General features: G+C 43.3%; 1 protein-coding gene across 5 annotated transcripts in view; it reads left to right on the top strand.

Annotated features, from left to right (window-relative positions):
- Window positions 1–21,391, top strand: part of LOC124798397 (transcriptional repressor p66-alpha-like) — a 94,230-nt gene that overhangs the window by 50,978 nt on the left and 21,861 nt on the right. For all 5 annotated transcript variants that reach the window (XM_047261775.1, XM_047261777.1, XM_047261776.1 and 2 more), the window contains one exon: window positions 15,284–15,491. In XM_047261775.1, coding sequence (XP_047117731.1) covers window positions 15,284–15,491 — 208 coding nt within the window. The remainder of the gene's footprint in view (window positions 1–15,283; window positions 15,492–21,391) is intronic.

Here is a 21,391-nt window from a genome sequence, read left to right as displayed (position 1 = left end):
AAAAATGACTGTCTGTATGCCTCCATATGAGCCCTAATTTATCGTATTTTATCTTTGTGGTCCTTATGTGCAATGTATGTTGATGGCAGTAGAAGTGGTTGGCAGTCAGCTTCAAATGCTGGTTCTCTAAATTTTCTCAATAGCGTTTCACGAAAAGATCGTTGCCTTCCCTCCAGGAATTCCCATTTGACTTCCCGAACCATCTCTGTAACACGTATGTGTGTAACAAATCTAGTGGCCCCCCTCTGAATTGCTTTGATGTCCTCCTTCAATCCGACCTGTTAAGGATCCCAAACACTCCAGCAGTGCTCAAGTACAGATCGTACCAGCATCCTGTATGTGGTCTCCTTTACAGGTGAACCACTCTTCCCTAAAACTTTCCCAATATACTGAAGTCAACCATTTGCCTTCTCTACCACAGTTCTCACATGCTCATTCCACCTTATATTGCTTTGCAACGCTACGCCCAGGTACTTAAACGACTGGACTGTGTCAACCAGGACACTAGTAATACTGAATCCGAACATTACAGATTCGATCTTCCTACTCATCCGCATTAACTTACATTTTTCCACATTTAGGGCTAGCTGTCTACACATTTCCAAAGCAGTAGAACACATGCATTCAGTGTCAGGAAAAATACATCAAAAAATGATGCAAGTTTTTTGTTCATTGTTATAATTGGAAACAAGTATTGCACTTTTGAAGTTTTCATTTGAATCACCCTCCTATTATGATTTATAATTGTAAATGAAGTAATGTGAACTGTCTTTACACATCAGGTGATGCGAGTGTATAAGTGTCTCTCTGGAAATACCTCAGTTTTGCTGTTGCCATGTTAACAGCTATTGTTTTGATTTTGTAGTCGACAGCAATTGAAAGCTGTCCAAAGAATTCCCGACTGTGAGGATAACTCTTACCCTGTATAGACTGTTGGGGTACCTTGTCGCCACAGTACATGTAGCCATGGTCCATTTAATGTGTGTTCTGTGTCTTGTGTCCATCCCCTCAGCCCTAATCCCCCCCCCTCCCCCCCAATCCTTTTTCTGCTTAGCAGTCTCTATCCTCACATGTAGCCTTGGCAGTGCCTGCCAGTGCTACACGCACATTGTGCCTTCTCCGCTTTCTCTCTGTCCATCTCCTCCTCGCTGCCCTCTCCATAGATTTCCTCCTCTCCTCCCTGGTTTGTCCATCTCCTTCTCCTGCACCGTGTGTCTGTCTACCTTACCCCCCTCCCCCAATCACCATCCATCTTTTCCCAACCCTGTATACATACACACACACCTCTGTGCTCGCTCTCTCTCTCTCTCTCTCTCTCTCTCTCTCTCTCTCTCTCCTCCTCCTCCTCCTCTCCCCCCTTTCCCCGCCTCCTCCACCCTCTCCCTCCCTCCCTCCCTCCCTCCTCCCCTCTGTGTGTGTGTGTGTGTGTGTGTGTGCGTGCGTGCGTGCGTGCGTGCGTGCGTGCGCGGACGTGCATCTGCACATGTAGCCCCTGTAAAACAAATAGTGGATAAGGGAGACAGATATTTCTCTCACATAACATGGCTGTCGTGCTGGCAGCCTAGGTGGCAGGCGTTGGAAAAAAAAAAATCCCTGTATGGGAGCTAGAAAGTTGTACACACACACACACACACACACACACACTCACACTCACACTGAAAAGCTTGTTAGAATGGTGTTAGGAAGGTTGGTCCGATAAGTAATTGTTAAGGAAAACATTTGGTTTATTGAGCTGTTTCTAAGTTATTTAGCATTGAAGTTCGCCATTCAGCTCATTGCACACGCAAATTCAAGCACTTGCATGCACAAAAATCCTGTAATGCACAACATTTGTGGGTCCATGAGTTACCGCTTGTTCCAATGCTCATTGCCAGTTAAAATGTGCATTTTTTGGAAGTGATAAATGTAAGTTAAGTGAGCAACAGCTACATTTGTTCAGTTTGAGGATACCAAACAAAGAACAAGTTTGGTGACACTGTTTTTGGCAGGCTAGTTGAATTAGCACATACGACGGATGACCTGATTGGCTAACGTCAGTAATAAGTATTTTGGAAACAGTGCAACATATTGAATTTTTTTCTTAACAATTGTTGTTCACATCGTCTACCCTGCAGCACCTTCACTAGCTTTTCAGACTTTTCCAGACCATCCAGAGAGTGTACTTTTCACTGCAGCTTCATTTACATACATGTTCAGCACATATATTGCACACCTCTCTTCCCCCATCCCCTGTGTGTCTACCCACCTTGTCTCTGTATCCTCATCCTCCCATGTCTCTTGTCTGTCGTATCATCCTCCCAACTCTCTCTTTTCACTTTCTCTTCTCCTTCTCCTCCTCCTCCTCCTCCTCCTGATCCTCACAGTGTGTGTGCCTATCTCTTCCAACCATGTTTCGCTGTCAATTTTCCCTTCCATTTCTGATGTTGTTCTCCCCACCTCCCTTTGCCCATGTCCCATGTCTCTGACCATCCCCACCTCCCCCCTCTCTCTGCTCATCTCCTCCTCTCTCTCCATCTCTGCTCATCTCCTCCTCTCTCTCCATCTCTGCCTATCTCCTCCTCTCTCTCCATCTCTGCCTATCTCCTCCTCTCTCTCCATCTCTGCCTATCTCCTCCTCTCTCTCCATCTCTGCCTATCTCCTCCTCTCTCTCCATCTCTTTGCCTACCCCCTGCCCTCCCTCTGTATCTAAACATTTCCTCGTGCCTCCCTCACTGACTTCCCATCTCCTCCTGCCTCCCTCTGCCTATGTCTTGTCTTGCCCTGTCTTCCTATCCATCTTGTCCTGGCCTATTTCCTGCTACCCCTTTCTCCCTCTCCATCTCCTGCTGTCCCCTTCTCCCTGTCCATTGCCTTTTCCCCCGTCTCCCTATCTCTCTCTCTCCTCGTTTTCCCTCCCTCCCTCAATCCCTTCCTGCCCCCTGTTTCTGTCCATCCCCTCCTGCCCCCTTCTCTGAACATACCCTCCTACCCCCATCCCCCGTCCTCTCTATCTGTCCCCTCCTCTATCCATCATAACCTTTCCCCATCCATGCCTATCTGTGTGTGTAGCCCCTGCAAAAGAGGTCAGTAAAGCAGGATGATACTGCTGCAACACCACATACCTATCCATGCCTATCTGTGTGTGTAGCCCCTGCAAAAGAGGTCAGTAAAGCAGGATGATACTGCTGCAACACCACATACCTGTTGCACAGGCAGCCTGCATGTCAGGTACTGTAAAACCTTTACTTGCCCTGACATGTAAGCTGCCCTGAAAAGGACATTGATAAAGCAGCCGATAATATTCCCAAACAACACACCTGTTGTGCAGGGCAGCCTATGGCAGGCGCCCTGACTTTCACTCCTATTGAAGCTAGGAGGTTGTAAACCCCACAGTGCTGATACTCGTGGAATTTGCTGTTTGAGTGCCAAAATTGATCCAAAGATTTGTATCACTTTTTTCTCATTGACCTTTTTAAAAAAGTTATTTGTGACATGAATACCTTTGAAGTCAGCATTGGTGCTGCCTAAATAATTATGAATACGTGCGTGACAAGCCTCAAAATGCTATTTGCTATTACATAGACATATTGGTGTTAATTGGGGGGGGGTGGAGGGAGAGAGAGAGAGAGAGAGAGAATATTTTATTTCTGCGTAACTTCCTGCTGCCTTTCACACTTCACAGAAGTTATCCTGCGTAACAGCACTCCTGAAAGAAAGGGTACTGTACAGCATTGGCTTAGCCGCAGCCTAGGGAAGTGTGCACTTATTTGCATACTGGAAGATTTATTCTGGAAGCAGCCCCCTGGGCTGTCTCTGTTACAGTTCTCCGCAATACTGTATTTCCAAATGTTCTAACCCTGTAAGGTGTGCAGAAGAGCTGTATGAAGTGTGGAAGTTAGGAGAGATGTACTGTGGGAAATAAAGTTGTGATTTGGGACTGGATAGATCAGTTAGTAGAGGATTTGTCCATGGTGGAAGAGGTTCACAGTTAGATTTTCAGTCCGGCAAACAGTTTTAATCTGCTGGGAAGTTTCAAATTGGCACATACTCTGCTGCAGATTGAAAGATTCATTTTAGGAACAATCACCTTGGCCAAGCTGTTCCAGCTCGAGCACACCTGCACGCAATCGGATGTCACTTGGCATAGGTGGGCGAACAGCTGATGCATTGAAATTGGTGCTCATTCTGTAGCGGAGTGAAGAAGTCATTCTGGACGCACGCCCTTGTTCTTCAACAGCTGAAACAACAAGCTCCAAGACAACGTCTTGCTCTCCTTACCTGCCTTCCAGATACCTACCCTAGACTGCCAAAAAAGTTATCAGCGTATTCTGTGCAACAAAACTGCACTGCAGAGATCATAGGCCTATCAAAGACCCCATTAAATTTTTTAAAGGAAGTCGTTTTCCTATGTGCGTTGTTCTTTTATTTTGAAGTAAGCACTTTATTTCATCATTTAGTAATTAGGTAACTGGCATTACCAAGTTACGTCACAATAAAAATCATTATTCTTACAGCTTGTTATACTTTGTACAAGAGAGTGAGGGTAAAAAGCAACATGTGATTGTGTCACTAATGAGAGTTTAAATTAGCCATACACCGATACTGTTACGTCTGTAAAAAGATACTTAATTGACCACAATCGTGCATAATGGCAAAGTGTCAGACTGTTTTTGTTTCTCTAAATAGAAGGGAAGCAGTACCAGAACAAAAGAGAATCAAGCCAAAGTTCTGTAAGTAATTAAGTGAACTGCAATTACTTACAAGGAAATGGCTGCTAGCCAAATTAGACAAAGTTGCACCAAGTACTAGCATGGTTTATAAACAAAGTTAACTATTGTGATTTACTTTACTTGATACTGAAATTCTGTTTTGCTGATAAGGTAAAAGGCTGTAGTGCAGTTCAGCAAGTAACATGCCGGTAGTTTGACATGAGCTACACAGGTAGAGTATTAATACATTTAGGCAACAACTGGCTCTCAATAACGCTAATTGGCTGTACATTACGTACTAATGGTGGAGTACTAATAACTTGGGCAAGGGGTTCTTTTGTCATTTTAGTTATTGGAAATTACTACCATTGAAACAGTTTTCAAGTAATTGTATCTTTTGTACTGATTCAGGGTGTATATGACCCAGGACAGCCGGGAAATCCAGTAATTTTTTCGGAATTGCAGGAATTTTTCATTGTTTCAGGTTTTATTATAAGAATTGATACTCTAGCAAAGAATGTTACTGCATCCTGCTACTGGAGAATAATACTGCAGCAATAAAACATAAACGAGAGAGAAGAAAAATAAAACTTTAGTTGCAAAGGAAATGCACCATTTACAACAACGAAACACCGTTAACGCACAAGGATCTGCAAACAGCAAAAATATGTCAAAGACCTTAGGGCAAAGACTATGTAATACTTCGTAACAACAAACTGCTTTCTATGAGAGGGACATCACAGGTTTGTTTGACAAATTGCCAGCGGGCTCATGCGCATGTGCGGATGACCGACGTATGAGCAGTACCTTCTACCACTTTGGGCTACTTAAACTGTGGCGGTTAGCTGTATCGGCAGTAGCAGCGAGCAGACAGATGCTAACAAAAAAAAATTTCTCACACGCCCTAGCTGCCAGATTTGTGCATATGCAAAGTTGTCTTAGTGTAGTGGGGAGTTGGTAGTCTCCATGTGTTGCGAGTTTGCATTAAGTGATTTTGCTGTGTCCTCTATGTTTACAGGTCCCACTTCAAATGAAAACAGAACGGATTTCTGTGGGTGGAAGCTATTGAGTGAATTAAAAAAACATTCACATAATTATGGAAGGCAAAAATATATTATTAGTTTGTTTTCTGATTTGATTTGATTTCCAAGTTTTTATCAGTCAAGCATTAATCACCTTGTAGAACAATGAAGTTATTTTTGTCAGTTTGCTAAAGAAATTTGGCTTTATTAATCTTTTCTGCCCAGGCAATCAATTTATTTGAAACAAAGTGTTTCATTCCACAGTATTGGCTGGTTCCAATTGTTCGCTGAATTTGAAGTGCACGTTTTCGTCTTCTGCCATGTATGGCGCCATGCTACTCTATCCTGTGCAAGCTTCTTCATCACCCAGTACCTACTGCAGCCTACATCCTTCTGAATCTGCTTAGTGTATTCATCTCTTGGTCTCCCTCTACGATTTTTACCCTCCATGCTGCCCTCCAGTACTAAATTGGTGAGCCCTTTTTGCCTCAGAACATGTCCTACCAACCGATCCCTTCTTCTAGTCAAGTTTTGCCACAACTCCTCTTCTCCTCAGTTCTGTTCAATACCTCTTCTTTAGTTATGTGATCTACCCATCTAATCTTCAGCATTCTTCTGTAGCACCACATTTCGAAATCCTCTATTCTCTTCTTGTCCAAACTATTTATCGTCCATGTTTCACTTCCACACATGGCTACACTCCATACAAATACTTTGAGAAACGACTTCCTGACACTCAAATCAATACTCAATGTTACAGATTTCTTTTCTACAGAAACGCTTTCCTTGCCATTGCCAGTCTACATTTTATATCCTCTCTACTTGGACCATCATCAGTTATTTTGCTCCCCAAATAGCAAAACTCCTTTACTACTTTAAGTGTCTCATTTCCTAGTCTAATTCCCTCAGCATCACCCGACTTAATTCGACTAAATTCCATTAGCCTCGTTTTGCTTTTGTTGATGTTCATCTTATATCCTCCTTTCTAGACACTGTCCATTCCGCTCAACTGCTCTTCCAAGTCCTTTGCCGTCTCTGACAGAATTACAATGTCATCGGCGATCCTCAAAGTTTTTATTCCTTCTCCATGGATTTTAATACCTACTCCGAGCTTTTCTTTTGTTTCCTTTACTGCTTGCTCAATATACAGATTGAACAGCATCGGGGAGAGGCTACAACCCTGTCTCACTCCCTTCCGAACTGCTGCTTCCCTTTCATGCCCCTCGACTCTTATAACTGCCATCTGCTTTCTGTACAAATTGTAAATAGTCTTTCGCTCCCTGTATTTTACCCCTGCCACCTTCAGAATTTGAAAGAGAGTATTCCAGTTAACATTGTCAAAAGCTCTCTCTGAGTCTGCAAATGCTAGAAATGTAGGTTTGCCTTTCCTTAATCTTTCTTCTAAGATAAGTCGTAGGGTCAGTATTGCCTCATGTGTTCCAACATTTCTACAGAATCCAAACTGATCTTCCCAGAGGTCGGCTTCTACCAGTTTTTCCATTCATCTGTAAAGAATTGGCGTTAGTATTTTGCTGCTGTGACTTATTAAACTGATAGTTCAGTAATTTTCACATCTGTCAACAACTGCTTTCTTTGGGATTGGAATTACTATATTCTTCTTGAAGTCTGAATTTCGCCTGTTAATACATTTTGCTTACCAGATGATAAGAGTTTTGTCAGGACTGGCTCTCCCTAGGCTGTCAGTAGTTCTAATGGAATGTTGTCTACTCCCGGGGCCTTGTTTTGACTTAGGTATTTCAGTGCTCTGTCAAACTCTTCAGGCAGTATCATATCTCCCATTTCATCTTCATCTCCATCCTCTTCCATTTCCATTATATTGTCCTCAAGAACATTGCCCCTGTATAGACCCTCTATATACTCCTTCCACCTTTCTGCTTTCCCTTCTTTGCTTAGAACTGGGTTTCCATCTGAGCACTTGATATTCATGCAAGTGGTTCTCTTTTCTCCAAAGGTCTCTTTAATTTACCTGTAGGCAGTATCTATCTTACCCCTCGTGAGATAAGCCTCTACATCCTTACATTTGTCCGCTAGCCATCCCTGCTTAGCCATTTTGCACTTTCTGTCGATCTCATTTTTGAGACGTTTGTATTCCTTTTTGCCTGCTTCACTTACTGCATTTTTGTATTTTCTCCTTTCATCAATTAAATTCAGTATCTCTAATGTTACCCAAGGATTTCTACTAGCCCTCGTCTTTTTACCTACTTGATCGTCTGCTGCCTTCCCTATTTCATTCCTCAGAGCTACCCATTCTTCTTCTACTGTATTTCTTTCCCCCATTCCTGTCAACTGTTCCCTTATGCTCTCCCTGAAACTCTGTACTACCTCTGGATCTTTCAGTTTATCCATAATGCCATAATAAAGAACCAAACATGAGATAGTACAGTACTGGTACTCCAAGAAAATTAACACCCCAAAAAGCACACTGAAAAGCTTAATACCAGGTGGGGCCTACTTCGTTGTGAATCTGGACAAACCATTGTGCACTTCAAGCTGAATTATGCATTTTAGTATGGTTTACGAAATTCCAATGCACCTGGAGTATCCTCGGATGTCCTGCTTCTTTTATGATGTCATGTAAGATCTCTCAGAAATTTATACATACGGACATGTGGGCTTCCTACATCACTGCAGCTGTGCACACACAATAATGCCCATTTTCTGGCACTCTCTGGCAACTGCTAAATCGAACCTGTTTCTAACAGTCTTGGGATGGTATTGCAAATGGTGGTTTGAAAAGCGTTACTTTCAAAGTAAATTTCCTTTTATGCAAGATGAATTATGTTACGTGAGAGAGAAAATGGGATGAATTTCTTAAATCACAGAGCGTTTGACTCTCGTTTGAGGACCAGCCACGTAGAAGAATTTGTAGTCCAGAAGACCAGACATTTAAGTCATTATTTTAAATTTATTGGCACATTTGTGTGATGTATCTTAAAGTATAACACACACAAAAAAATCAATATTACATGTGAAAACTTAGCTCTCTTGTAGCTACACAATGTATATTAAGGTAAACTATTATCTTTTCCTCTTTGTGTGTTCGCACCACCTAACAGTAATTTTGCTATTGGCTGACTACAACACACATCCTATGCTCTGAATATCTGCTGTCATCAGCTGGCGAGATCACGTGGCATGAGATATGATTGGCTTACAAAAGGGCACCGTAATCTCGAATTCAACACTCCTGAAACTGAAGTGCTGTGTTTGGTGCAATTCAAATTTATACTTTTGTAATACAAAAATATGCAGTGTGTATTTTGCTGCACCTCAAAGGTCTTTCCAAGACTTACCTCTCTCTCTCTCTCTCTCTCTCTCTCTCTCTCTCTCTCTCTCTCTCTCTCACTCACTCTCTCTCACTCACATTAAAGGTTTTTCCAAAACATCTCCCCCCCCCCCCCCCTTTTCTTTCTCCCACACTAAAGTGTCTGAAAGTTCTACGCCAGTGTATAAAATGTTAACCATTTAAAGGATTGATACATTTTACAGTTCTGAGGGAAAATATGCAGAAAACCTACTGTCACTTAGCATGTAAAAGTTGTATTTTTGCTCGGGAAAAGGTAATTTTTTTTAACTGGGATATCTGGGAAAAATCGGGGAATTTTTTTTCCCTTGTCCGCATATACACCCTGTTGTTGTTGCTGTTGTTGTTGTTGTTGTTGTGGTCTTCAGTCCAGAGACTGGTTTGATGCAGCTCTCCATGCTAGTCTATCCTGTGCAAGCTTCTTCATTTCCCAGTACCTACTGCAACCTACATCCTTCTGAACCTGTTTAGTGTATTCATGTCTTGGTCTCCCTCTACGATTTTTACCCTCCACACTCCCCTCCAATACGAAATTGGTGATCCCTTAATGCCTCAGAACATGTCCTACCAACCGATCCCTTCTTCTAGTCAAGTTGTGCCACAAATTTCTCTTCTCTCCAGTTCTATTCAATACCTCCTCATTAGGTATGTGATCTACCCATCTAATCTTCAGCATTCTTCTGTAGCACCACATTTCGAAAGCTTCTATTCTCTTCTTGTCCAAACTGTTTATCGGTCATGTTTCACTTCCATACATGGCTATACTCCATACAAATACTTTCAGAAACGACTTCCTGACACTTAAATCTATACCCGATGTTAACAAATTTCTCTTCTTCAGAAACGCTTTCCTTGCCATTGTGTCTACATTTTATATCCTCTCTACTTCGACCATCATCAGTTATTTTGCTCCCCAAATAGCAAAACTCATTTACTACTTTAAGCATCACCCGATTTAATTCGACTACATTCCATTATCCTCGTTTTGCTTTTGTTGATGTTCATCTTATATCCTCCTTTCAAGACACTGTCCATTCCGTTCAACTGCTCTTCTGGGTCTTTTGCTGTCTCTGACAGAATTACGTCATTGGTGAACCTCAAAGTTTTTATTTCTTCTCCATGGATTTTAATTCCTACTCTGAATTTTTCTTTTGTTCCCTTTACTGCTGCTCAATATACAGATTGAATAACATCGGGGAGAGGCTACAACCCTGTCTCACTCCCTCCCCAACCACTGCTTCCCTTTCATGTCCCTCGACTCTTATAACTGCCATCTGGTTTCTGTACAAATTGTAAGTAGCCCTTCGCTCTCTGTATTTTACCCTGCCACCCTCAGAATTTGAAAGAGAGTATTCCAGTCAACATTGTCAAAAGCTTTCTCTAAGTCTAAAAATGCTAGAAACCTAGGTTTGTATTTCCTTAATCTATTTTCAAGGATAAGTTGTAGGGTCAGTATTGCCTCATGTGTTCCAATATTTCTATGGAATCCGAACTGATCTTCCCCGAGGCCGGCTTCTACCAGTTTTTCCATTCGTCTGTAAAGAATTCATGTTAGTACTTTGCAGCCGTGGCTTATTAAACTGATAGTTCAGTAATTTTCACATCTGTCAACAACTGCTTTCTTTGAGATTGGAATTATTATATTTTTCTTGAAGTCTGAGGGTATTTCGTCTGTCTCATACATCTTGCTCACTAGTTGGTAGAGTTTTGTTAGGCCTGGCTCTCCCAAGGCTATCATTAGTTCTAATCGGATGTTGTCTACTCCTGGGGCCTTGTTTCGACTTAGGTCTTTCAGTGTTCTGTCAAACTCTTCACGCAGTACCATACCTCCTATTTGATCAGTGTTTTTGCAGGTAACTGTACTAATACGGTCCTGATACTTCAATAAGAGTAGTCTTTAAGGTGATATAAAAAGTACATGGAGTACTTCAAAACTTACATTCACTGAATAATTACAAAATTCTGTACTCCACAAAGTTTATTAACTGTAGTGAAAGTTTACCAAAATGAATTTTCAGCTCAATAAAATAGGACGCTTAAGATAGGAACCTGTCTAGGTAAATGACTAAGGATAAAATATGGGTGCTTTACACAAACTTACTATTGATAAAGAAACCACATAATTGGTCCATGCAGTTATACAATATTCAACTTACAGTTTGAAATTAAAGTGGTACCTGTGTCAGTCCGCTGTGGCTGTTCAAAAAAGGAGGCAAAAATATCCTTTGCTCATGTTGTGCAACGAGCTCTGAAAATTCTCTTCTTAGCATTGGATTTTCATAGTACAGAGCCAGCCAAAGTATGCTATGAATAATAAGGCAGGTTATTTCCACACCCAAGGCTGTTATATATAATCTTGCTGTTCTCCTTGGATCAATCAGTTCACAAGATGCGAACACATTTCCTGCTAGCTACTAACTGATTCGTGCCACAGAAGAGCTTTGCGGTTCAACCACCAGAACCACCTTCTCTCTTCCTGCCAAGCCAGTTTTGTTGCTGAGGGGCTTCTCTCCATGTTTTACATGATTACGAACCTACATGCAGTATGCATGAAACAGTATTACAAGTAAAGTTTTAACATTTCCATTCTTTCATGGTACATTACTTTTGAAATTGCATCTTTAGATTAATTACAATCAGGTAAATGGTCATAAATAATGAATGAAACATTTACATAGATGTTGCATCAAAGAGCATTGTCATACAGAAGTTACACTAAGTAAAAATAGACAAAGAAGTTAAATAAGACAATTATTTGTCATATCGATAATAGTGTTACAAATTTTACACAGCCATGAGAGTTTTACACAGGTGCAGGAAGCATGAGTGTGAAGCCAATGTGTAAAGTAGAGAAAGTTCATTTATTTTTAGCAGATTTAGGCACTGTACCAACGTAGATAACACATTGAATATGGGCATGTTGACTAGCAAGTGGTGTGTATCACAAATATTGGAAAATGGACTGACACCATGTAATATTACTGTATGGGCAGCTCTTTGTATCTGAGAAGTGGCGTGGGTCATAATTCAGTAATTTGTTAACAGTGTGTGCTGAATGTTAATACGTGGAACGAAACTGATGAGCACTTTTGCAATCAAATGGTGTACATCAAAGTGCTCAGAGCAGTCACCACTTGATAGTCTTGGTTACGTCAGAGTTGTGAGTTTTGTTATGTACAAAACATTCATTTAATATTAGGTGCATGTTGTTGTAGGCTATGAAAACAAGAAAATATCATGAACATCAATGTGACACTGCAGAGCAGTTGCAAAATGGCAGCGATTCGTACAATGGTTATCAAAACTAAACATGCTTATCATTTAGGGGTGTCCACAATTTTTATTTGTACAAAAATTTCCAGTTTAAGTCTGCAGATCACTTTTCTTTATTTTCAAATAACGGATTTTGAGCCAGCTACCCATTTTCAGATCACCTGTTAAGTTACAGAATAAAGATACAGAACTGCAAGTTCACTGTCATAACTCTGCACTTCTGTACCAGCAGCTTTTCTGTAACTGTAACAAATGATCTGAAGATGGGCAGCTGGCTCGCAACAGATTATTTGAAGAAAGAAAAAAATGTAGACTGAAATTGAGTATTCTTCTACATAAAAGGATTGTTCACATAGACTCGTACTGCCTAAAATGTTTTGTGTAATAGACAGCATGAGTGAAAGAAATGGTTCGTACGTTTTCAGAAAATGGGAACTTTGGTAAACAAAATGCTTATTTGCATGGACTCGTTACGGCTGTATCTATTAGAAGACACCAAATTTGTGGTGGTAGTCATCCACCTAACAATATTGTTAACAAGTTTTACGCTCGTATTGTGGGTGTGAGGACTGTTGAAATGTGCAAACAATATATTCTTCACAGATTTTCACTTGGTGGTGGAAGACTTGTCACGAGTTTGAGAAAACTACAGAGAAATGGTAAAGCTCCTGGCAAGGACAAGGATGTAAGAGAGCACAGGCATAATCCACAAAGATGGATTCAGAGGAAATAGCTTTTGTTGAACAGCATATAAACTGTTTTCATGTTGCTGAATCGCACTACACCCAAAACACTCTAGTCTTCTTCTGAATGTTTGAAAGATGTATTATTTGTACCAAGAAACAAGCCTTAAACACAGTAGAGTGTTCATGAAGGGAAGTTACTACCGCTACATTTTTAATACTAAGTTCAACTTGCATTTTCCAGAAACCAAGAAAAGGTGTTTTAAAGATTGTGACACATACAAATGAAATGAGAGAAAAAAAAAAAAGATACGAATCTCACACTGTGGAATAATAAGCGACACTGGAAACAAATCGTGAACCACATTTAAGGAAAGCTGGGAGCTTACTACAAACAGAACTTGTATGTTTATAATTTTGGCATTAAATTTATGAAATTCTTGGGATGAAAGAATTACATATTCTGCCTCTCAGAGATGGCTTCATCTTGGCTGATCACTTCAAGAAGGTATTAAGGCATATTGTCATTTGGTCCTGTTCTTGTATTAGACAAAAAAGGAATTTGAATGTAGCCCTCGCACTTCTGTCTTTTGTTTTGTCCAATAATGGTGTCGAAAATATAGAACAATTTTTGTTTTGTTTTGGGCCATTCATACCTATCCAACATTGGCGATTTTGTGTAGGAACTGCTAGAAAGAAGAGAATGATTTAAATACCAAGGGACTGACGCAGAATGATGGCAGAAGCCTAAAGAGTGAATAAGTTGGTTTATGAAATATAACTTTCACATTTTCTGACTATTAAAGACTTTCAGAAATGCTGGAAATGAAAGCAAGTGGCTGAAAATGCAGCATATCAATCATGATAAAGCACTTGGAACATCTATTGTTGATAAAGAAACCCTGGATGACAAAGTTGAATTTCGGGAGCTGGATTTAAGATAAAAGCATGTGTGTTTGGAAGCAGAACGGGGGGGCCCCATCAGTGAGCTTGGCTCAGTATCAACTTCAAGCGCACGCTCCGCTGCAGAGTGAAAATTTCGTTCTGGAACTTCAAGCAACTCACCCTGAAGATTCGTCACGGAAGTAAACAGAAAAGGTATGGCGGACCTATTGAATTTTATGCCGCCTTGCCAGCATCCTTGTTTTCTGGGTTTACAATGTGATCATGGCACTGTTTCAAATGGCAATGAACAATTTTATGAAACTATGACAGCATCAAAGTAATGACATTGTCCGAATTTTCATTTTTCTTTGTGTCTGTTGACAGTAAACAATAGTTTTGTTTCTTGAATAGGTTGCCAACTTTGTATTCAATCTCATTCCCATTTCCAACTCATCTTTAAGATCATGATTTTGCAAGTTTTAATTAGTTCAAATGTTTCAACATTAGATTTATGTATTATGAGTGAAATTACACATTACATGTTGTTGATGGTGCCATAATTTACTCCAGAAATACGTAATTTTGAATGTACAGTGTGTTGTAAACCTTAAATTTGTCCTCCTAAAAAGGTTGAATTGTGAGCATAAATGGCAGTGAACGCACCCAATTATGTTTGTGTAACTATTGAAGTGGAAAAACATGGTTGTGCAAAACTCTTCTTATGAACACAATCACGCGTTGCTTCTCCCCCCCAAAACTGATATGTGGATTGTAATTTGGTGTAACCACAACAATTGTTACTGTGCTGTAGCTTAACAACACCCAAGAGGGCAAAATTAGTTAATCAATTAATAAAGTGTTAAGTTGAAAAGGAAAGTACAGCATTACAGGGAAATAACTTCATTTATTAAATTTATAGTGGCTTTTAGCCCTTAGTGTAAAAGACTGTTTGAAAATAGAGACCTCACATTCACTTCCTAACCTAGTTCCAATTATGCTGGAGTTGTCATAGCTGTAACTGTTTCTGTTGCAGAACTCATACTAATGACCAAAGAGAACAATTTTTTTAAAATTTTTTTTAGGATAGTGTGTTGTCACACCAATAGAAGAGAATTTGTGAATCTGTGTTTGCATTTCTGTGGGTATGTGTTTACTGCAACATAACTAGAAGAGTGGATACTCAAAAGCTAGTGAGGTTGTATAGAGTTCAGTGCGCCTGTGGACCATCGTTATTTATCTGCAGTTGAGCATTACCTGCTTTTAGTTTGGTGTAGTGTATCTATACTTGAATTTCTAATATTGTAATCTTTCTGTACATGCTGTGGTTTAGTGATGAAGAAATATATTGTGGTAAGCAGTAAGGAGTTGTCAATGTAACTACTATTTGTTTGTTTCGTCAATTTCAGATTCCTCCACCAAAGCCACCGCCGCCTGAAATGCATTTTATACCAAACCCATCAAATACAGAATTTATTTATCTGCTTGGTTTGGAGCATGTTGTGGATTTCATAACGAAAGACCAGAAAACACCACCTCCGCCAGATGCTTTTAAGTGCTCACAGTGTTTCACAGACTTTACGCCAGTATGGAAGTGGGAGAAAAATCCTACTAAAGGTGAGTACATTCAGTGCCTCGACCAGGAGATAACCATTACTGGTTCATCATGATCACCTCATCCTAATCCTCCCCCCCCCCCCCCCCCCCCCCCCCCATGGGGTCCACAACTCTTTTGTGGATATGTGCGTGGCGAGCACGGGGCCCCGAGCTAGTGCAGTTCTCCTTCCTTCCTGGGCTGCCCTACCCCCCTTTCTCGTCCCTCCTCATCACCGAATCCTATCTCCCCCCCCCCCCACCACCCCTTCACATTCACTCTCCTTGGGAGTAATGTATCGAGCCTTCGTCTGGAGACAGACGTGTGAACACTCCAGGACCCTGTTTCCTTTGTTTTTCTCCATTCTCACACTTTCTTCCTCTATTGGTCTTTCCCTACGTTCACTCTTCTCCTTGCTTTCATTCCCTTACTTCTATCTCTGCCTCATTCTTCTTGCCCTATTCTCCTTGCCTTCTTTTCTGTGTTTTATTCTCCACTTCGACATTTGAAATTCTTTCTTCTATCCCTCTCCCTCTTTCCCCCCTGTGCGTGCCTGAAGGCCGACCCACGCGTTCGCACGCGTAGCCGGTGACGGGGTAACGCGTAATTCCCCACCCTGGGTAGACAAGTAAGACACACATGTATCCCCTGGTAAAGGCCAGGCCCAGGGAGGGGTGATTGCCTGAGTTGTTACCTTCCAAATGTGCCGATTGGTCCCTCCCTCTGTCCATTTCTCGGGAGGTGTGACCTGAGGTGTGGACAATCACGTAAGGCGGGAGTGCCCTCTGAGGGGGGGCCCCCCATAAGTAAGGAGCACGCCATTTGAGACGCTGGCAATTATGGGGAATTCATCCGCAATGGATTTCTCTTCTTCTTCTTCTTCTTCCCTGTCTTCTGCCCTAAAAAGAAAGCTAGATGAAACTCCTGTTCCGAAAATTCTACCACCAGCACCGAAGTTTCTTGTTGTGACAAGATCTGACGGTCATGATTTTTCAACAGTCAACCCTTTTGTCATTCAGAAGGATGTAGATGTGATTGCAGGACCAGTGAAATCTTGTACTCGATTATGCAACGGTACCTTGCTGTTGGAGACAGAGAGCACCTTCCAGGCCCAAAAATTACTTCGAGCCACTCTCTTACACACATTCCCTGTACGGGTGGAGGCCCACCGCACCTTCAATTCGCCGTGTGGCATGGTATATACTCGATCACTCGACGGACTAACTGATGATGAATTTCTGTCTTTCCTCTCTGATCAGGGAGTGACGGCCGCCCATCGGGTCGTGAAAAGGGTCGACAAGGACCTCATACCGACCCGAACCATATTCCTGACATTCGATAATGTGCAATTGGCTTCACGAATTAAAGCCGGCTATGAGATCATTTCTGTTCGGCCGTATGTACCCAGCCCTATAAGGTGTTACCAATGTCAGTGGTTTAACCATACACTGCAGTCTTGTTCAAGTGTGGCTAAATGCATTACCTGTGGCAGGGACACCCATGAGGGTGACTGTCCACCTCCGTCCCCTCGTTGCGTCAACTGCATGGGCGACCATGCTGCCTCTTCTTTCGACTGCCCTTCTACAAAGATGAGAAAAGTATACAGGAAATTCAAGTGAAAGAGAAGGTGTCAACTTCGGCTGCTCGCCAGTTATTCAATAGCAGTTAGCCCCAGCAGGGAAATACAGTACCGTTCTCGCCTCTCCTCGGCCTACCAGGGAGGTAGCTACACAGACATGCGATCTAACATTTAGCGATTCGGTCGTCAGATCGGCCAGTGCTAAGAAGATCACCCGATCAGTGTCTCCTCTTCCTCCCACCAACCCTAAGGCTCAAACATCATCATCTGCTACTGCTAAGACGAGGACATTTGAATCAGATGCTCGGACCTTCAAAAAAGAACCGACACGCGAAGATTTCTTGCGTACCCAAACTTCACAGCCATCAACTGTTCTTTCGACAAAACGCCAAAGAAGGCTCATAGTAAAAAGAGTTCTCCATCTCCGCCGAGGCGTGTTTCTTCTCCTGCGCCACCCAGCGGTTGCCGTCCCCGGCCATCTTCAGTTTCGCCAGGCTGCACCGCTGGTAGCCGATCATCTGGCCTTTCGCCGGCGGAGGAAGCTGGCCCTCCTGACCAGCTCAGGAAGGTGGCAGATGCAACTGTTGAGTTGATAGACCTTGACTCACCACTTATCAATTGCAGCAGCAGTGCTCCCTCGAAGACAGACCCTCAGCGGCCATCGAGGTGACCCTTTCTAGTTTCTTCTTTTTCTTTTAGTTTTCTTAATGGCACTTCTTCAATGGAATATTCGCGACATTCGATCCAACCGAGAGGAACTAAAATTGCTCCTTCAAATGCACTGCCTGCTTGTCGTAGGTCTCCAAGAAGCGAAGTTATGCCCATGCGATCGTATTGACCTGGCACACTATACCTCCATGTGTTTTGACCTACCCCTGTGGCAGGTATTCCAGCTCATGGAGGGGTCATGTTGCTGGTCCGGGATGATGTCTACTACGATCCAGTCACATTGCACACAGATCTGCAGGCAGTTGCCGTCCGAATTACTCTCCCCACTTTTACATTTTCCATTTGTACTGTTTACACTCTATCATCGTCTGCCTTTACTAGGGCTGACATGATACAACTGATTGCTCAGCTTCCTACACCATTTTTGTTGATTGGAGACTTTAATGCCCACCATCCCCTTTGGGGCTCTCCAGCATCCTGCCCGAGAGGCTCCCTCGTGGCAGACCTTTTTAACCACCTCAATCTAGTCTGCTTAAATACCGGTGCACCTACCTTCCTTTCGGACGCAACGCATACCTATTCCCACTTGGACCTCTCAATAGCCACTATCCAACTTGCACGTCGGTTCGAGTGGTATGCTCTGTCTGACACATACTCAAGCGACCATTTCCCCTGCGTAATCCGTCTCCTGCATCACACCCCTTCTCCACGTTCCACTAGCTGGAACATCTCCAAAGCCGACTGGGGGCTTTTCACCTCCCTGGCAACCTCCCATGATCAAGACTTCATCTGCTGCAATAGTCAGGTCGCATACCTCACGGACGTTATTCTCGCTGCTGCTGAATATTCCATCCCTCGTACTTCCTCTTCTCCCTGTCGAGCCCCAGTCCCCTGGTGGACTACGGCATGCAGCGATGCTATTAGTGCTCGGCGATGTGCTTTATGCTCCTTCCAACTCCACCCTACGATGGCGAACTGTATCAGTTACAAACGACTCCGTGCACAATGTCATCATGTTATCAAAGAAAGCAAAAAGGCTTGCTGGGTGGCTTTCAGCAGCTCATTCAACAGTTTTACTCCTTCTTCGGTTGTCTGGGGTGGCCTGCGCTGGCTAACTGGCACCAAGGTCCACTCCCCGATTTCTGGCTTGACTGTAGCGAATAAAGTCCTTGTGGATCCTGAGGATGTTTCAAATGCCTTCGGCCGCTTTTTCGCGGAGGTCTCGAGCTCTGCCCATTACCACCCTGCCTTCCTCCCCGAAAACAAGCAGAGGAGTCACAGTCATCTTCTTTCCAGTCTTTGAATCGTGGAAGTTACAATGCCACCTTCACCATGCGGGAACTCGAAAGTGCACTCGCCCGGTCCCAATCCTCTGCTCCGGGGCCCAATGGTATCCATATTCAGATGCTGAAGAACCTTTCTCCTGCAGGTAAAGGCTTTCTTCTTTGTGCCTATAATCGCATCTGGACTTGAAGGTCATGTTCCCACACGCTGGCGTGAAGCAGTTGTTGTTCCCATACCCAAACCACGAAAGGACAGAAACCTTCCTTCAGTTATCGCCCCATATCCTTTACCGGCTGCATCTGCAAGGTGATGGAGCGCATGGTAAATTCTTGATTGGTTTGGCTCCTTGAATCTCGACACCTCATTACCAATGTCCAATGTGGCTTTCATAGGCGCTGCTCTGCTGTTGACCAACTAGCTACCTGGTGGACCTTCATTATGAACAACTTTTTGCGTAAGCGCCAGACGGTGGCTGTGTTCTTAGATTTGGAGAAGGCTTACGACACTTGTTGGAGGACGGACATTCTCCGCACCATGCACACTTGGGGCCTTTGCGGTCGCCTCCCTCTTTTTATTAATGCATTTTTAATGGATCAAATGTTCGGTGTACGTATGGGTTCTGTTTTGTCAGATGCCTTTCGCCAGGAGAATGGGGTGCCCCAGGGCTCCGTTTTGAGTGTGGCCCTTTTTGCCATAGCTATCAACCAATAATGGGTTGCCTTCCAGCTGACGTTTCAGGCTCCCTTCTCGTGGACGACTTTACGATCTACTGCAGCGCTCAGGGAACATGTCTCGTGGAGCGCTGTCTTCAGCGTTGTCTAGACCGTCTATATTCCTGGAGTGTCGCTAACGGTTTCCATTTTTCTGGTGAGAAAACGGTATGTATGAACTTCTGGCATTACAAACAGTTTTTTCCACCATCCTTACATCTCAGTCCCGTTGCTCTCCCATTCGTGGAGACAACAAAATTTTTAGGTCTTATATTTGACAGGAAATTTTGCTGGTCTCCACATGTGTCTTACTTAGCTGCTCGTTGTACCTGTTCCCTAAATGTCCCCCGTGTTCTCAGCGGTACATCATGGGGAGCAGATCGAATGGTCCTGCTTCGCTTATATCGGTCCATTGTCCGATCAAAAGCTGTCTACTTATCTGCCCTGCCGTCCATCTTATGCCGTCTAAATTCTATCCACCATCGGGGATTACGACTGGCGACTGGAGCATTCTACACCAGCCCTGTTGAGAGCCTGTATGCCGAAGCTGCCGCATTACTGCTAAACTACCGGCACGATATCTTGCTTTGTCGGTACGCCTGCCGACTGATGTCAGTGCCCGACCATCCGTCATATTTCTCCTTCTTTGACGACTCTCTCGATCGCCAATATGGGCTGTATGTCTCTGCCCTGTTACCTCCTGGAGTTTGCTTTCGTCGCCTGCTTCAGCAACTTGATTTTACCCTCCCTATGACTTTTCGAGTGGGTGAGAGCCCGAAGCCCCCTTGGCTCCAGGCTCAGGTTCGCGTTCACCTTGAACTCAACTCGCTCCCAAAGGAGAGGACCGTGGATTCGATATACCGCTCGAGGTTTGTTGAACTTTGTTTGTGGCTCGCTAATAACATCTTTATTTACACAGATGGCTCCAAGACTACTGCTGGCATCGGATGTGCCTTTGTCGTTGGGGATGATACCTTTCAATACCGCCCCCTTGACCAGTGTTCGAGCTTTACAGCTGAGCTTTTTGCTCTCTATCAGGCTGTTCATTATATCCGCCGCCATTGTCATTCTCCCTACGCCATCTGCTCTGATTCTTTTGAGCGCCATTCAGAGTATCCATGACCAATATTCGGACCACCCTCTTGTGCAATGAATTCAACGGTCCCTTCAGTCGCTAGCTGATACCGGCGCTCGTTTCCTTTTTTTGTGGATTCCTGGCCACGTTGGTGTGCCTGGGAACAAAGCTGCTGATGCTGCGGCCAAGGCTGCTGTTCTCCTGCCTCGGACAGCTTCCCTTTGTGTCCCATCAAGTGATGTTAGTGGGGTTCTTTGTTGTAGTGTTTCATCATTGTAGCATGAGGCTGGGTCCTCTCTCCATGAAAATAAGCTTAGGGCCATCAAACTGATCCCGATGGCGTGGACGACCTGCTCACACCCTTCCTGGCGAGAGGAGGTCATTTTGGCCAGGTTGCGGATTGGGCATTGCCGATTTAGCCACCACTACCTGTTGTCCGGTGCCGCCGCCCCCCCCCCCCCCCCTCCCCCCCGCAGTGCCCCTGTGGTCATCCATTGACGGTGCGCCATGTTTTATTGTCATGTCCCCACTTTATTCACTCTCGTGTTGCCCTATGTCTGCCGTCTACCTTACAGGAACTTTTAGCTGATGACGCTCGAGCAGCTG

The sequence above is a fragment of the Schistocerca piceifrons genome, chromosome 5 (genome assembly GCF_021461385.2).
Source record: "Schistocerca piceifrons isolate TAMUIC-IGC-003096 chromosome 5, iqSchPice1.1, whole genome shotgun sequence".
Lineage (NCBI taxonomy): Eukaryota > Metazoa > Arthropoda > Insecta > Orthoptera > Acrididae > Schistocerca > Schistocerca piceifrons.
This window is presented reverse-complemented; position numbering and strand designations above follow the sequence as displayed.